This window comes from Salmo salar, chromosome 27, assembly GCF_965601325.2.
Source record: "Salmo salar chromosome 27, fSalSal1, whole genome shotgun sequence".
In the NCBI taxonomy this organism is placed as follows: Eukaryota; Metazoa; Chordata; class Actinopteri; order Salmoniformes; family Salmonidae; genus Salmo; species Salmo salar.
The window spans coordinates 9,548,045-9,563,869 of record NC_138317.1 but is presented as its reverse complement, the minus strand read 5'-3'; the positions used below and the strand labels follow the sequence as shown (position 1 = coordinate 9,563,869).

At 42.4% G+C, this 15,825-nt stretch overlaps 1 protein-coding gene across 4 annotated transcripts; it reads right to left on the bottom strand.

Annotated features, from left to right (window-relative positions):
* Positions 1-4,648: 4,648 nt before the first annotated feature.
* LOC106588475 (sialin) lies at positions 4,649-15,824 on the bottom strand. Of its 4 annotated transcripts, none has more exons than XM_014177557.3 (12): positions 15,554-15,824; positions 13,777-13,901; positions 12,994-13,170; positions 12,450-12,670; positions 11,986-12,219; positions 11,595-11,769; positions 10,958-11,076; positions 10,660-10,821; positions 9,330-9,462; positions 7,136-7,283; positions 6,849-6,939; positions 4,649-6,490 (listed from the first exon to the last, which is right to left on the bottom strand). In XM_014177557.3, the coding sequence occupies exons 3-12, from the start codon at positions 13,094-13,096 to the stop codon at positions 6,323-6,325; spliced, it is 1,554 nt and encodes a 517-aa protein (XP_014033032.1). In that variant the 5' UTR covers positions 13,097-13,170; positions 13,777-13,901; positions 15,554-15,824; the 3' UTR covers positions 4,649-6,322. The 4 variants fall into 4 exon arrangements, with proteins under 4 accessions (XP_014033032.1, XP_045565786.1, XP_045565787.1 ...); XM_045709830.2 differs by having other exon boundaries at positions 13,781-13,901; XM_045709831.2 differs by lacking the exon at positions 15,554-15,824 and adding an exon at positions 14,000-14,130 and having other exon boundaries at positions 13,781-13,901.
* Position 15,825: the final 1 nt, after the last annotated feature.

Sequence of the window (15,825 nt, the reverse complement as noted above, 5' to 3'; positions counted from 1 at the left end):
TTCCGTTAATATTGTTGACATCCATGTAGCCATTTGACTGTAGTGTGAATCTGGTTTTATACGTGACAGGCTGTGCTTGACATGGGCAGGAGCTCACCGGAGCGGAGTACCGGCACCTCACATTCTCTACTACTTCCAGGCTGTATCACAACCGGCCGTGATTGGGAGTCCCATAATTGGCCCAGTGTCGTCCGGTGTATGCAGTCGTTGTAAATAAGAATTTGTCCTTAACTGACTTGCCTAGTTAAATAAAAAATGCTGCAGCAATGTTTTGGTACCCTTCCCCAGATCTGTGCCTAGACACAATCCTGTCTCGGGGCTCTACGGACAATTCCTTCGACGACATGGCTTGGTTTTTGCTCTGACATGCACTGTTAACTGTGGGACCTTATATAGACAGCTGTGTGCCTTTCCAAATCATGTCCTATCAATTGAATTTACCACAGGTGGACTCCAAGTTGTAGAAACATCAAGGATGATCAATGGAAACAGAATGCACCTGAGCACAATTTCGAGTCTCATAGCAAAGGGTCTGAATACTTACGTAAATAAGGTATTTCTGATTTGAATTTTTTTATGAATTTGCAAACATGAATAAAAACCTGTTTTCGCTTCGTAAATGATGGGGTATTGTGTATAGAATGCTGATGATTTGGTTTTATTTAATACATTTTATGTGAAGGCTGTAACGTAACAAAATGTGGAAAAACTCACGGGTTTTGAATACTTTCCAAAGGCACTGTATTTTCATTGTTAGAGCGGTCACTCCACTGTCTTGTCAATATAATACGAATAGCTTATGCATTTTTTCTTATGATTATAAACTGGGTGGGTTAAGCCCTGAATGCTGAATGGCTGAAAGCAGTGGTTTATCAGACCATATACCAGGGGTATACCAAAAACAAAAGTTGTTGACTTTTCTAATTATGTTGGTAACCAGTTTCTAATAGCAAGGAACCTTGGGGTTTGTGGTATATGGCCAATATACCAGTGGTTAAAAGCCAATTTATGCTTGATCAAACTGTGGTCGAATGTGCCATATGGATGGTGTGAGGCAATTGTGAAGCCTCTGGAGGCATGCAGAGGCCAAATTGAGCTCTGTACTGCATGTGCACCGCCCAATTTTTTGTAACAATGTGGATGGCTCCATATAGCTCTCTGCATTGCCATGATTGGTTGACGGTAGGTGGGGGCGGGGGTCCAGTATAAACACAAACTCACTTGACAACTTCCTTCACAACAGCTCTGCGAAACTCAAGAAGTATGAATGCCCTGACTTCTGCAGAGGTTGTACGGCAGTAAACGCTGTATGGACACTGCAGACATCGGATTGACCATGCAGCGCATTTAATGGCTGTATCCAGGCACTCCGCATTACATCATCATCTCTCTCCACTGGCTTCCAGTTGAAGCTCGCATCCGCTACAAGACCATGGTGATTGCCTACGGAGCTGTGAAGGGAACGGCACCTCCATACCTTCAGGCTCTGATCAGGCCCTACACCCAAACAAGGGCACTGCGTTCATCCACCTCTGGCCTGCTGGCCCCCCTACCTCTGAGGAAGCACAGTTCCCGCTCAGCCCAGTCAAAACTGTTCGCTGCTCTGGCACCCCAATGGTGGAACAAGCTCCCTCATGACGCCAGGACAGCGGAGTCAATCACCACCTTCCGGAGACACCTGAAACCCCACCTCTTTAAGGAATACCTAGGATAGGATAGAATAATCCTTCTAACCCCCCCCCCCCCCCCCCCCTTAAATGATTTAGATGCACTATTGTAAAGTGGTTGTTCCACTGGATATCATAAGGTGAATGCACCAATTTGTAAGTCACTCTGGATAAGAGCGTCTGCTAAATGACTTAAATGTAAATGTAATCATGTATAAGAAGAGCCCTAGCCGTGTTATATTGGTATATACCATACCTCTGGCCTTATTGCTTAATTATAGCTCAGTGAAGTTTACCGCAATGTACATTCAGATCATTCACACTAAATCTGAGGCAAGCGCCTGATGCACAGCCATAGAAATGTCTTTATTCATAGCCTTTTAGCAACTGTCGCAACTCTGACGTCACCCCATTGACGTAGACATTTCAAATTGTTAGGTAAGGGTTATGGTTAAGGTTTAGGGTAGGGTCCCGAATAGCACTAACCATCTCAAAATTACACACACTATTGAATTTGGAAAGACAGAAGCCTTGCTGCCCACCTTGAGCATGTCTTATTTCTTGATTACTCAAAAATGTATCTATTTATTTATAATGTGCAGTTCGTCAGAGATTCAACTATTTCGTTTTTTGGTGTCAACTCTTTAATCTCCTTTTTTTGGGGAGAGTTTAAAATATGAATATTATTCAAAAGTAATCTCCAACACCTTTTATTTTAAATGCTTAACCTTAATGGAATCAAATACATTTTGTTAACTCGTTTTGGTTACAAATTACAGTCAGTGCTTGGTTGTAAATTCAATGTAAACCATGAACACATAACTTCTTCCATCAAACACTGTAGCCTATACTGTATTTTTATATTCATGACGCGTTGCCAAATGTATATGCTGAAGTCATGTTGAGGTTAGGTAGTAGGCTACTTGTTTTGTATGTCGATGAAAATGCAGCCAATGCATTAACATACGTCTTCACAGTTCGTGGGCGCGCGCTTTTACACATGCCGCAAATTTGGGGATTTTGTAAAGTGTTCGGCGACAAGCATTTGTGACAGAGTATTATTTTCTTTACCGTCTTGGCGCACTTTCCACAAACATATCTCCTGCATTCTGAACATATCTCAAGAGTTCTGTTCTTACATTTAGTACTAGCCCCCTGACAACTCTTTATTTTCACTAACTCGTTGGCAGGGCGGGGATCGGGATCTGACTTAATAGTTCCTTTTAGCATCACATAGTTTGCCCGAAGCGCTGATGCTAGGTTCAGGATGAACTCTCTCCGGGTATATCGCATAGTGTCCCACATGGACTCTTTGTAAAGCACATAGGCATTGATGGCTGCCAAGTCCAGGACGTTGTAGAAGACGGCCATTGGCCACCGCTGGGAGCCACCATTCACACGGTACATGCGCGCATGCCTATCCAACACATTCACCCCGACTTTAGTGGAGTTGTAGAAAGTCAGAGATTCTGGGGTTTTCTTTCTGCGGGTACTAGTGCCAACAGACAGGTGCAAGGTGCTGAGAACACTGATGGTCTTCATTGGCTTACACAGTAAGCGTCGCGTCATTGTGTTTCAGGACCAGGGTCGTTCTCTTACGCAGCAACTTATTTGCCAGTTCAGCTGAAGTGGTCACATTCCTTCCTCTGTCAAGATAAGGTTCCATCAGCTTCAGCACCACACTGCTGTCACACTGGCGCTGTCCAGTTGTCTGGAAGTCATCTTCTTTCCCAAGTCCGGGAAACCATTCACGATGTATTTGGAGTCAGCATCCACTGCCAGCCAGAACGTGATTCAATAACGGTCGAGCTTGTTTCCCATTTAGTGCGAGAAAACGCACTGTGCTTTTGTGGGAAACAACTGCGAATCAACAGTAATGTTCGGCCGTGGGTTGTAGCAGATGATGCTATTTTCGACAAAACTGTTCGAAACGGGGGAACATTTGTCATTTTTTACACTTTCACTCTTTATTTCTGGTCGAAACATAAATATCGCATGATGTCTCTAAATCTGTTCCTTGGCATTGTTTGTCCAAAAAATATCAACCCCCATTGGTCATTCCAAAAGCTCTCAATCTTCGCGCAATTGACACCGAACGCCCCACGAACGTAAAGGAGCGCAATGAAGGCTTGAAGCTCATCCAAAGACATATCGCAAAAACTGTCATCAGTGCATCTGCGCGCTTCTTCAACTGTACATTCTTTGATGTGGAGCAACATGTTGATGTCAAACAGGCAATGGAAGGCGCTGAGTGGGCTGCTGTCTAAGTCGCTTTTTGCGCGCTCTGTTGGCCCTGGAGCGACCATGAAAACATGTTGCGTTGCTCTCTGGCCCACTGCCTCTCCAATGGGATTTAACCCTCGCCAAACGGTGCCATCTTTGCCAATCTCATGATCCCCATTCTCTGTTGGATGAACCGGTTTTCCTGTTGAAGTGACTGGGTTCTTCAGCCGGGGTTTCTCGGTTGGTGGCGCTTCTATCTCACTGTCCTCACTACCAGTGGAACATTCAAGAGGTTTAGTCCAAAACACATCACTGTCAGGCTCAGATTCACTGCTGGAATCTGAATCGTCTTCTGTATTGGTGGGCATTTCATGAGCCTCAGCGGCGTGTTTTCGTTTAACGCCATGCTTAAAATGTCTCTACTCAGGGTTAAGGTGATGCCTTTTTAGTAGTTTGAGTATTCCGAAAATTGCCTGGCAACTGGCAAAAAACGACGTACAAAAAATGTTGTTGTCCTGCAGTCTGAAAATGTAAAAGAAGCACTCGATTCACACTGTCACGTTCACGCTAGCAACTAACAACATCCGGGTTGGAAGTTAAAATGGAACCAGGTTACGGAGCTTGAAAACTTCAAAATAAAAGTCTTACTTTGACGCAATATAAATGCGAATAAAAAATGTATAATGCAATTAGGATAAAATTGCCACTAATATAATTATTCAAAAGTATTAAAATGACAACACATGACAACCCAAAAATGCAGTTTGTGAACATTTGGTATATTATTTAATGGAAAGTAAATAGCATGACATTTTGATTTCACAGATTTTTTTCTGTTGTGAACATTCACATTGATTTGTTTTTAACACAACACTTACAAAATGTTCTTGCATGAATTTACATTGACCAACAAAACATTCTTACATGAATGTACATTTCTTCAAATGAAACATTTTTGGTAACCACATGTTTTTGTGCAGCAATGTCCTTAAGGGCACATTGGAGGTCAAATAAGTGTCGGTAAAATAAGTGGTGCTAAAAAAAAGTTAGGTTTGATGGTTTTGTTCATTTCAATTGTTCAAGTTCTGTAAGTACGTCTGTCTGTCAATCAATTAAAAATATTCAAAGAACAAATGGTTTGGGGCAGTAATTGTTATATAGCCAACAGACTAGACAATGGCTAATCATAGGCAATGAATCCTGGGAAGAGCACAGGTATTTTTTATAAAATGTGTCAGATAAAAGTATAAGAGCACTTAAAGTGATCAATTAAAGAATAATCTAGTTTATTAGAAGTTGCCTGTGTATTTCCTTATACCACTAGGGATAGCCCATTATTAAATGTAAAGCTCTTTGATTTAAGTATAAAAGGCATAATGACTCATCCTGTATATATATATATACACACTGAAGAAAAAAACATTACAGTTCATATATGGAAATCAGTCAATTGAAATAAATTCATTAGGCCATAATCTATGGATTTCACATGACTGGGCAGGGGCACAGCCATCGGTGGGCCTGGAAGAGCATAGGCCCACAAACTTGGGAGCCAGCCAATCATAATTATTTTTTCCACACAAAATAATTGTATTACTGTCAGAAATACTCCTCAGTTTCATCAGCTGTCCGGGTGGCTGGTCTCAGACGATCCAGCAGGGGAAGAAGCCAGATGTCGAGGTCCTGGGCTGGCATGGTTACACGTGGTCTGCGGTTGTGAGGCTGTTCTCTAAAACGACGTTGGAGACGGCTTATGGTAGAGAAATGAACATTCAATTCTCTGGCAACAGCTCTGGTGGACATTCCTGTAGTTAGCATGCCAATTGCACACTGCCTCAAAACTTGAGACATCTGTGGCATTGTGTTGTGTGACAAACTTCACATTTTGGTGCACCACAAGGTGCACCTGTGTAATGATCATGCCGTTTAATCAGCTTCATGATATGCCACACCTGTCAGGTGGATAGATTATTTTGGCAAATCTTGTGCAGAAAATCTGAGAAATATTTCAGCTCATGAAACATGGGAGCAACACTTTACTTGTTGCATTTATATTTTTTTTGTTCAGTATAAATATCAAACGTGGTCAGAAACAGATTGTTGTAAACAATACTAAAGAAAGGCATTTGGAATATAAAGAGGCCATTTTAAAAAGTCCCTAATTCTATCATGAATATTGTATTATATATAGGGTTCCATTCCCAACACAGTGTACTAAGAGACTATTAGAATGCACTGGTCCAGCCTTTTTAAAACCACCTGATGGGGAGTTAAGTTAACCTGAGGTCATCTTATTTCTTACAGGTCCTATTCCCTTTAGGTCATGTCATGTCATGTCATGTCATGTCATGTCATGTCTGTCTGTCTGTCTGTCTGTCTGTCTGTCTGTCTGTCTGTCTGTCTGTCTGTCTGTCTGTCTGTCTGTCTGTCTGTCATGCAGGGATTAACCCGTCTCTCTCTGTTTCTGCCTGCTCCTGATCCTCCTCTGCCAGGGCCCATTTCTGGACCTTCCCGCTGCCAAACAAGGTGAAGACAAGCGCTCCTCCGACGCTGATCCCGGCCGATAGACAGAACACATTCCTCCATCCCGCCAAGGAGTGCTGTTTGAGGAGGGAGGGGAGACATGAGTCACAGTCGTATGTATAACAGTCTTCAAGGGTACAGTAACTTTTAGAAATGAGCCATTGCATTGTCCTCGTGTTAAGCAGCCAATTCTGATCTTTCTTCCACTAATTGGTCTTTTGACCAATCACATCAGATCTTTTTCAGAGCTGATTGGTCAAAAAAGACCAATGAGTGAAAAAAAGATCAGAATTGGACTGCCTGTGTAGACGCAGCCTCGGTCGAAAACTTTTTACAGCAACAAGTATTTAAGTAGCTATATTAAATCTATTTCATTATTTTGAAAAGCAGTACAGAATGAATCAATTTGATGATGAAGGAAAAGCTAAAGCGTACATCTTTGGTGAGGTAACCTGTGACGATGGGCGCGACAACACCTGGGATAGTCGCGAAAGTGTTGGTGATTCCTAAAAGCACCCCCGCATACCTGAATATGAGAGGAAGAGTGAGACGTAAAGAGTTTCAAATACATCCAAAAGCAGTGAGTAAGTGACTGAGTGTGATAGAATGAGTGCAAGAGAGTTCAGTGAAGGTCCAAAACATGCCAGAAAAGACTGGTGAGTAAGGAGAGAAGTGAAGAGAAACAAGTGAAGTGACGACATCTCAAATAGATAAACACCCACCTTGGAGCAATGTCTATCTGGTTGATGAAGACCCCGGCTGCACTGGTGCCTCCTACAGTTGTAGAGAGGGTGAGGAAGGTCACAGCCAACACCCCACTGCAGCCGGAGTAGCCCACAGCAACCAGGAACGCTGCAGGCAGCAGCAGACCTGGGGAGGAGGAGTCAACAATATACATCAATACACATGTTGAATGTACAAACACTGCACTTACTTTCTATTGATAATAGAGACACATAAGTGTGGCCATTCATTCAATGAACAACAACACACACATACATATATATATATATATATACACACACACAGTGGGGGAAAAAAGTATTTGATCCCCTGTTGATTTTGTACGTTTACCCACTTACAAAGAAATGATCAGTCTATAATTTTAATGGTAGGTTTATTTGAACAGTGAGAGACAGAATAACAACAACAAAAAATCCAGAAAAGCACATGTCAAAAATGTTATAAAATGATTTGCATTTTAATGTGGGAAATAAGTATTTGACCCCTCTGCAAAACATGACTTAGTACTTGGTGGCAAAACCCTTGTTGGCAATCACAGAGGTCAGACGTTTCTTGTAGTTGGCCACTAGGTTTGCACACATCTCAGGAGGGATTTTGTCCTACTCCTCTTTGCAGATCTTCTCCAAGTCATTAAGGTTTCGAGGCTGACGTTTGGCAACTCAAACCTTCAGCTCCCTCCACAGATTTTCTATGGGATTAAGGTCTGGAGACTGGCTAGGCCACTCCAGGACCTTAATGTGCTTCTTCTTGGGCCACTCCTTTGTTGCCTTGGCCGTGTGTTTTGGGTCATTGTCATGCTGGAATACCCATCCACGACCCATTTTCAATGCCCTGGCTGAGGGAAGGAGGTTTTCACCCAAGATTTGACGGTACATGGCCCCGTCCATCGTCCCTTTGATGCGGTGAAGTTGTCCTGTCACCTTAGCAGAAAAACACCCCCAAAGCATAATGTTTCCACCTCCATGTTTGACGGTGGAGATGGTGTTCTTGGGGTCATAGGCAGCATTCCTCCTCCTCCAAACACGGCGAGTTGAGTTGATGTCAAAGAGCTCCATTTTGGTCTCATCTGAGCACAACACTTTCACCAGTTGTCCTCTGAGTCATTCAGATGTTCATTGGCAGACTTCAGACGGGCCTGTATATGTATTCTTGAGCAGGGGGACCTTGCAGGCGCTGCAGGATTTGAGTCCTTCACGGCGTAGTGTTTTACCAATTGTTTTCTTGGTGACTATGGTCCCAGCTGCCTTGAGATCATTGACAAGATCCTCCCGTGTAGTTCTGGGCTGATTCCTCACCGTTCTCATGATCATTGCAACTCCACGAGGTGAGATCTTGCATGGAGCCCCAGGCCGAGGGAGATTGACAGTTATTTTGTGTTTCTTCCATTTGCGAATAATCGCACCAACTGTTGTCACCTTCTCACCAAGCTGCTTGGCGATGGTCTTGTAGCCCATTCCAGCCTTGTGTAGGTCTACAATCTTGTCCCTGACATCCTTGGAGAGCTCTTTGGTCTTGGCCATGGTGGAGAGTTTGGAATCTGATTGATTGATTGCTTCTATGGACAGGTGTCTTTTATACAGGCAACAAGCTGCGGTTAGGAGCACTCCCTTTAAGAGTGTGCTCCTAATCTCAGCTCGTTACCTGTATAAAAGACACCTGGGAGCCAGAAATCTTTCTGATTGAGAAGGGGTCAAATAGTTATTTCCCTCATTAAAATGCAAATCAATTTATAACATTTTTGACATGCGTTTTTCTGGATATTTTTGTTGTTATTCTGTCTCTCACTGTTCAAATAAACCTACCATTAAAATTATAGACTGATCCTTTCTTTGTCAGTGGGCAAACGTACAAAATCAGCAGGGGATCAAATACCTTTTTCCCCCACTGTATATATGATACTCTAACTGTAAGTTGCTCTGGATAAGAGCTTCTGATAAATTACTAAAATGTCAATATAAAATGTAAAATGTAATACTCTATAAGTTCATATTTTGTTAATAAACATATTTCTACAGACTAAAATATCAACTGCGTTAAATAGTACCAAAGAATCCCGAAAAAATTGTTGCAAACTTTTGTACGTTTTAACAGCCAATCAATCAAACATCTGGTAAAGCCCATTCCATAAGTAACCAAAGCCAATTCCTTTAAAAATAAAAGTCCCCTCCTTGCCTGTGATAGTGAAGATCTTGCGGACCGCTGTTACACTCAACAGCTCCTTCTCCAGGAGGCTGTCTGCTACTACACCTGATATCACTGCGAAGGCCCAGCCACCCAGATAGGGCAGAGCTGAGAGAAAGGAATTCTACATAGAGAAACAGAAAGAAATAGACAATATTAACCAATGACAAAAAGAATTGCAACTACATTGTAGGAATAAAATATCCCGACAAGATGGCGTCACTTTCCCCAATGTTTTATTAAAACATTGCTACAGCAGCACAGTATAGACCTTGGTAACAACACAACATGATTCAAGTCCAGAGACTCCTGGACCATCCCTGTACAGTGTGATATACTGATACGACACTAAATCTTAGTCAGTCATTCTCTAGTCCTACCACCTAAAGTATGCATACGCTTGTCTAAGAAATATGACAAAACTCTACCTATGGAGCCTGGATGTCGATTATGGCAGCCAACCGCACCTCTCTGATTCAGAGGGGTTGGGTTAAATGCGGAAGACACATTTCAGTTGAAGGCATTCAGTTGTACAACTGACTAGGTATCCCCCTTTCCCTTATATCAAAATCAAATAAAAATTTGATTGGTCACATACACGTTAAGCAGATGTTATTGCGGGTGTAGCGAAATGCTTGTGTTTCTAGATCCATCGGTGCGGTAAAATCTAACAATTCACAACAATACACACAATTCACACAAACCTAAAAGTAAAAGAATGGAATTAAGGAATATATAAATATTAGAATGAGCAATGTCAGAGTGGCATAGACTAAAATATAGTAGAATAGAATACAGTATATACATATGAGATGACTAAAGCAAAATATGTAAACATTATTACAGTGACTAGTGTTCCATTATTAAAGTGGCCAGTGATTTCAAGTCTCTGTATATAGGGCAGCAGCCTCTAACATGCAGGGTTACGTAACCGGGTGGAAGCCGCCAAGTGATGGCTGTTTAACAGTCTGATGGCCTTGAGATAGAAGCTGTTTTTCAGTCTCTCGGGCCCAGCTTTGATGCACCTGTACTGACCTCGCCTTCTGGATGATAGCGGGGTGAACAGGCAGTGGCTCGGGTGGTTGTTGTCCTTGATGATCTTTTTGGCCTTCCTGTGACATCGGGTGCTGAAGGTGTCCTGGAGGGCAGGTAGTTTGCCACCCGGTAGAGCTATTACCATATTCTTATGACTATCTGGTCTCTACAGCACTCTGGAATTGAGCATCTCACTCTGTCTCTCCCCTCTTCTGGCATCATCCATAGAAATCATATGTCCATATCTATGATGTATGACTTAATGTACAATTTCTTTGGGTCTCACCTGTCGGAGGTCAAAGTGAAGCACCGTGTCCATGTAGGTGGGAAGCGAGGTGAGCAGAGTGTAGTAACCCCAGTTGGCACACATCTGAGACACTATGATGGCCCACAGGGGAACAGAGAGCACCATGGGTAACAAAGGCACTGACCAGCCATGGGCACCACCCTGGGTTAAGAGAGAGAGAGAGAGAGAGAGAGAGAGAGAGAGAGAGAGAGAGAGAGAGAAAGGGGATTGACTGTGAAGTGATTTACAAATGTATGATAAAGGGTCATAAAGGATACCCCAGATATATTGTTGTTACATCTTTTCCTATGGAGTTGATGATGTAATGTTTTTCTCTTGTGCTGATTCGTGGATGAGTGCCAGGCTGGTCAGACACCAGAATGAACCAGAACACTGCCCAAATGCAACCAGCACCCCCTGGTGACGAGAGAAACAGGGACAGAGAGAGCGAGAAAGAGAGAGAGAGGGGGAGGGAATGAGAGAAAAGCCTGGTTATGTTGACATCTTTACAAAGCAAGAGGTTGTGTAGGAACAGTGTGTGTGCTGAACTAGGTTCCTGTATTTCTAGGGAGTGTTTCCTAGCCACCATGTCTCTACATATGCATTGCTTGCTCTCTGGGGTTTTAGGCTCAGTTTCTGTATAAGCACCTTCTTTTTTTTTTTTACTGTTGTAAAAAAATTGAAATACTCTATAAATACATTTGATTGATTGTGTGTGCAGAGAAAAATTGTGAATGATCCAAAAATAGGAAAGTATAATATGTGTGAAAACAGGAGAATAAAATAAGAGCTGAAAATGCAGATAATGGTGAGAAATGCAGATAATGGTGTGTGTAGGGGGGAATATATATGATTGGGGGGGTGCAACTCAAAACTTAATGTTTTGAACACTCAGTGTATATGTTTGGGGGGTGTAATTGCTATCCAACTCTCACCACACATGTAGAAGACAGTGGGCCAGCCCAGACTGTGACAGATGAAGCCGGTGAGAGGCAGGGCTACAAAAGCCCCAAAGTTTGCTCCTGACCCCGACAGGGTCATAAGACGAGACCTCTCTAGAGGGGGAGCCCAGCGAGCCCACATGGCCATCATGGCCGGAAATGTCACCCCCTGACGACACACAAACACAGAGCAATACACACTGATTTGTCACTGAAATGAACAATATACCTTGGAGTTTTAGAGAAAATAATGACCACATGGCCAAATTGGCTATACTGTATGTATACCATAAATATGATTGTTCATACAATCAAATGATAATCCAGTTCAATGCTTATAACAGAATGAGATTGACCCCTGCTCTGCACACATGAAGCCTCTTACCTCCCCAAATCCCTCCAGTGCCCGTAAGCCAAACAGCCAGTAGGGTCCTAGCTGGGCTGCCAGGGGGGTGAGGAGGGTGAGGGCTGCGGTGCCAAGCACCCCTCCCCCCAAGAAGATACTCCCCCCAAAGTGCCCGGCCAGGTAACCCCCGGGGATCTGAGTCACCAGATAGCCAAAGAAGAACGCTCCCAGCAGCAGGCCCTGAGTTGGAGAATCCCACGAGTACTGAGGTATCTGAGAGAGCGAGAGAGAGGTAAATGGGCATTAGTGTTACGTATCAGTTTGTGAGTGTCTTGTATCTACTGTGCATACTTTGCATGTGCAGTATGCCCAGTACGCATGCATCATGTTTGTGTGAAGCATATTGATGTACTGTAATATATGAGTAATAATATATGCTTTAATATGCATGTACAGTATACTATAGGTCTAGTTGTGGATACTTTGGAAAAGCTGGTACTTACCCCGTCTGGTTGGTCTGGGGTTTGGCTGCTGTTGTTGTTCCCGTGGGAGGACACTGGGCACTCATGGCCAACTGAGCTGTTGAGAGATGGTTGGCTATTGGTCCCATTGACCATGGCGACCATGGCAACACTTAGATTGACACGGAGACCGTAGACAACGGAGAATCCGAAGAACATCATGATGGCCAGATTGCAGCGTGCAGAGCAACATTGTGGAGGTACTGTTAGACATGATGACAACAAGTGCACAATCACACCTCACAGTCTATCTGAAAACACTTAAGACTTAAAGATGACTATTTAAACAGCGCTGGTGGAACATCTACACTAGCAAACGAGGAGTACTTGACACTTAAATGACCTATTTCACTAGCACTTAGCTAAAGCATAGGGACATATCCAAACTTCCAGGTAGGTCAAATTTTCACTTGATATGACTTCCTTCAACTATCATAAAGTTATCGTTACATAATAAATCACCCTCTAGCACATCCATGCTGCTGAGTGCTGACTATGCAAAAAAGCAACCCAAAAAAGTAGACACCTGAATCATCAACATCCACCACTTCTTTTTTAAGTAGGGGTGTTGTATCTCCACTCTCATCCAGTGGGGTGGAGTTGATGGAGTATCCATTTTGTAAAGCCATGACAACCACCAGTCAGGTGACAGCCAGAGATGGAATGAAGTGAGTGTGATCTGAGGTCACCTAACCATAGTGTCCTAAGAAAATATGCAGGACAGACAGAGAGCAAGAGTCAGCAGGAAAAATGGCTTGATATTCAGTCTCATGCGCACGCACACACACACACACACACACACACACACACACACACACACACACACACACACACACACACACACACACACACACACTCGGGTTAAGACTACAGACACAGGCTGGATATGAGAATGACCATGACTAGACAGGTCAATGGTCCTTATGGTGTTCAAATAAATCCATGGGAGATTGTGCAACCATTACAAAACACCTGACTAAGTCAAAGAAATCAAATATACTGTAGACATGCATTATAACAGTAGACTTAGCTCTTTATATTGAGGAATGTTCAGAATTCAGGGTTCTCCAACCCTGTTCCTGGAGAGCTACCCACCTGTAGGTTTTCGCTCCAACCCCAGTTGTAACTAACCTGATTCAGCTTCTCAACCAGCTAATTATTAGAATCCGGTGCGCTAGATTAGGGTTGGAGCGAAAACCTACAGGATGGTAGCTCTCCAGGAACAGGGTTGGAGAGCCCTGGTTTAGATAGAGAAAAAGGTTTGACCAATTACCACAAGTTGGACTGGTTGGACCAGAATGTTACTCACTTGCCGTTATTGAGTTTCTAGACCTAGATCATAGGACTGGAGAGCATCATACATTCTTCTTCTTCTTCAGATGATGCTCCAAATAGTTTTAGGCTGCCTGGTGGTGTGGCTTATCCATATTGATCCTGAGGAAAAAAACAAGAACAACAAATACCAGTCTGTGAATTATGGCCTATGTAAAGTCAGTCACAGAAGCACGATTTTAATGATTTTTCATAGCTACCTCTTTTAGAGCTGGAGTATGCAATAAATCTGATCTCAGCATACAGGTCTGTCCACTAAATGAAATAAACCGGTAGTCTTGGCCTCTCCTTCACTCTGACTGTGACTTGTGCAGACTGATTAAAAGCAGATGTGAACCTAGTGTATCTGCTGACTAATAAAACGACCACACTCAAAGGTAACCATTGGTGGAACAGAGAGCAAGTCAGCTGATGAGGGTGGTGGAATAGAATTACATAATGTAGTGCCTTTTGACATGGTGTAGTGGCCATTTAAGGTTAATGAAGTTGATTTATTTTATTTAACTAGGCAAGTCAGTTAAGAACAAATTCTTATTTCCAATGACGACCTACCAGTGTTCTATTTGTGACATATTTGTGTATGAGTTGATAATCACTAGATTTTTTTACTGAATGTTATGGATTCTTCTCATATCGTTTGATAGTGATTGACGGCAGAGCTACAGATTGCAAAAGGACCGAGGACACTGATTCTTATTGTATTGATTACATTATGCACTGTGTGATTCTGTAGCAGCAGGCAAAGTCACTGTCTTTTGTTTTGACTTCGCACAAGCCTCTCGGGCTGATGTTAAGAGAACATTTGGCACTGTCTGAATATAAAGGGCCTGTCTCCAAGAGGCCCGTTAGACATTTTCTCTGTTTCTGTGCTAGAGGTGTCTCCCTGTTGCACCTTGTAAGTAAACCAACATTATTTTGATTGATGTGATCAACGACTGCTCTCCTTTTTGTTCACCTGGAAATTCCCATTACACACGGACAGACTCAAAAAAACATGTGCATTGGTATGTGATTGTGTGTTTGTAAAGTTCACTTCTCCCAAAGTTGGTAAATAACTGTGTGTAGTTTAGTAATTCTCTGCTTCTTCTTTCAATCATAACTTCTCCATTTTCTGACATTAGATTTGGAAAAGTTTTTTTTAAATCCAACCTGTTCCCCATAACTAATTGGTATCACCCGCCCTCACTGTCTATAATGACAACAAACAATGCAATTAATTATGCTCACATTACAATAGCCTCATTACATGACAACTTGTTTTCTTTTAAGTGACAGACCTACAGGAATATAGGAATTTCTTTGACTTCTATGGCTTCTGACTATGCTGTGTTGTCATGGGTTTCTGCCATGCTATGTTGTTGTCTTAGGGCTCTCTTTATGTAGTGTTCGGCTGTCTCTCTTGTTTTGATGTGTGTTTTGTCATATATTTTTATTTAATTTATTTGTATTTATAATCCCAGCCCCCATCCCCACAGGAGGCCTTTTAGCCTTTGTAAATAAGAATTTGTTCTGAACTAACTTGCCTAGTTAGAAAAAGGTTAAATAAAATAAAAACATTTTTAAAAAAAAGGTTATTACAACACTGGAAGCTTATAAGCAGTCAGTCATGCATGTGAATCGAAACATTCACTTGAAACAGCTGGCCACATTGGTACACAACGAGAATAGATAGCTAGATAGGTCTCATAAGCAGATCCAAAATAGTACAGCTGCTAGTGCATATTAGTTGAATTTGAGCTATAAAGCAAACTTACCTAGAACGAATGGACTCTTCAACCCAAGCCCTCTGGTTTACGTTGCACCTGTCGTATTTAATAAATGTGTAAAGAGCTCCCCGTTTTGCCTTATAACGCCTGTAGCGTCCTTACTGCTTGTAGCCTTTCCACTTGGCACAGACAAAGTAAAAACAGTAAAAATGTTGTGTACAATGTTTGCGATTCAGGGAAAGCGGTAGTCACATGATCAATACTTTTTTTATTCAGTGTCGTAGTTATGAATTTACACTGATTTCTACAACACAAGATAA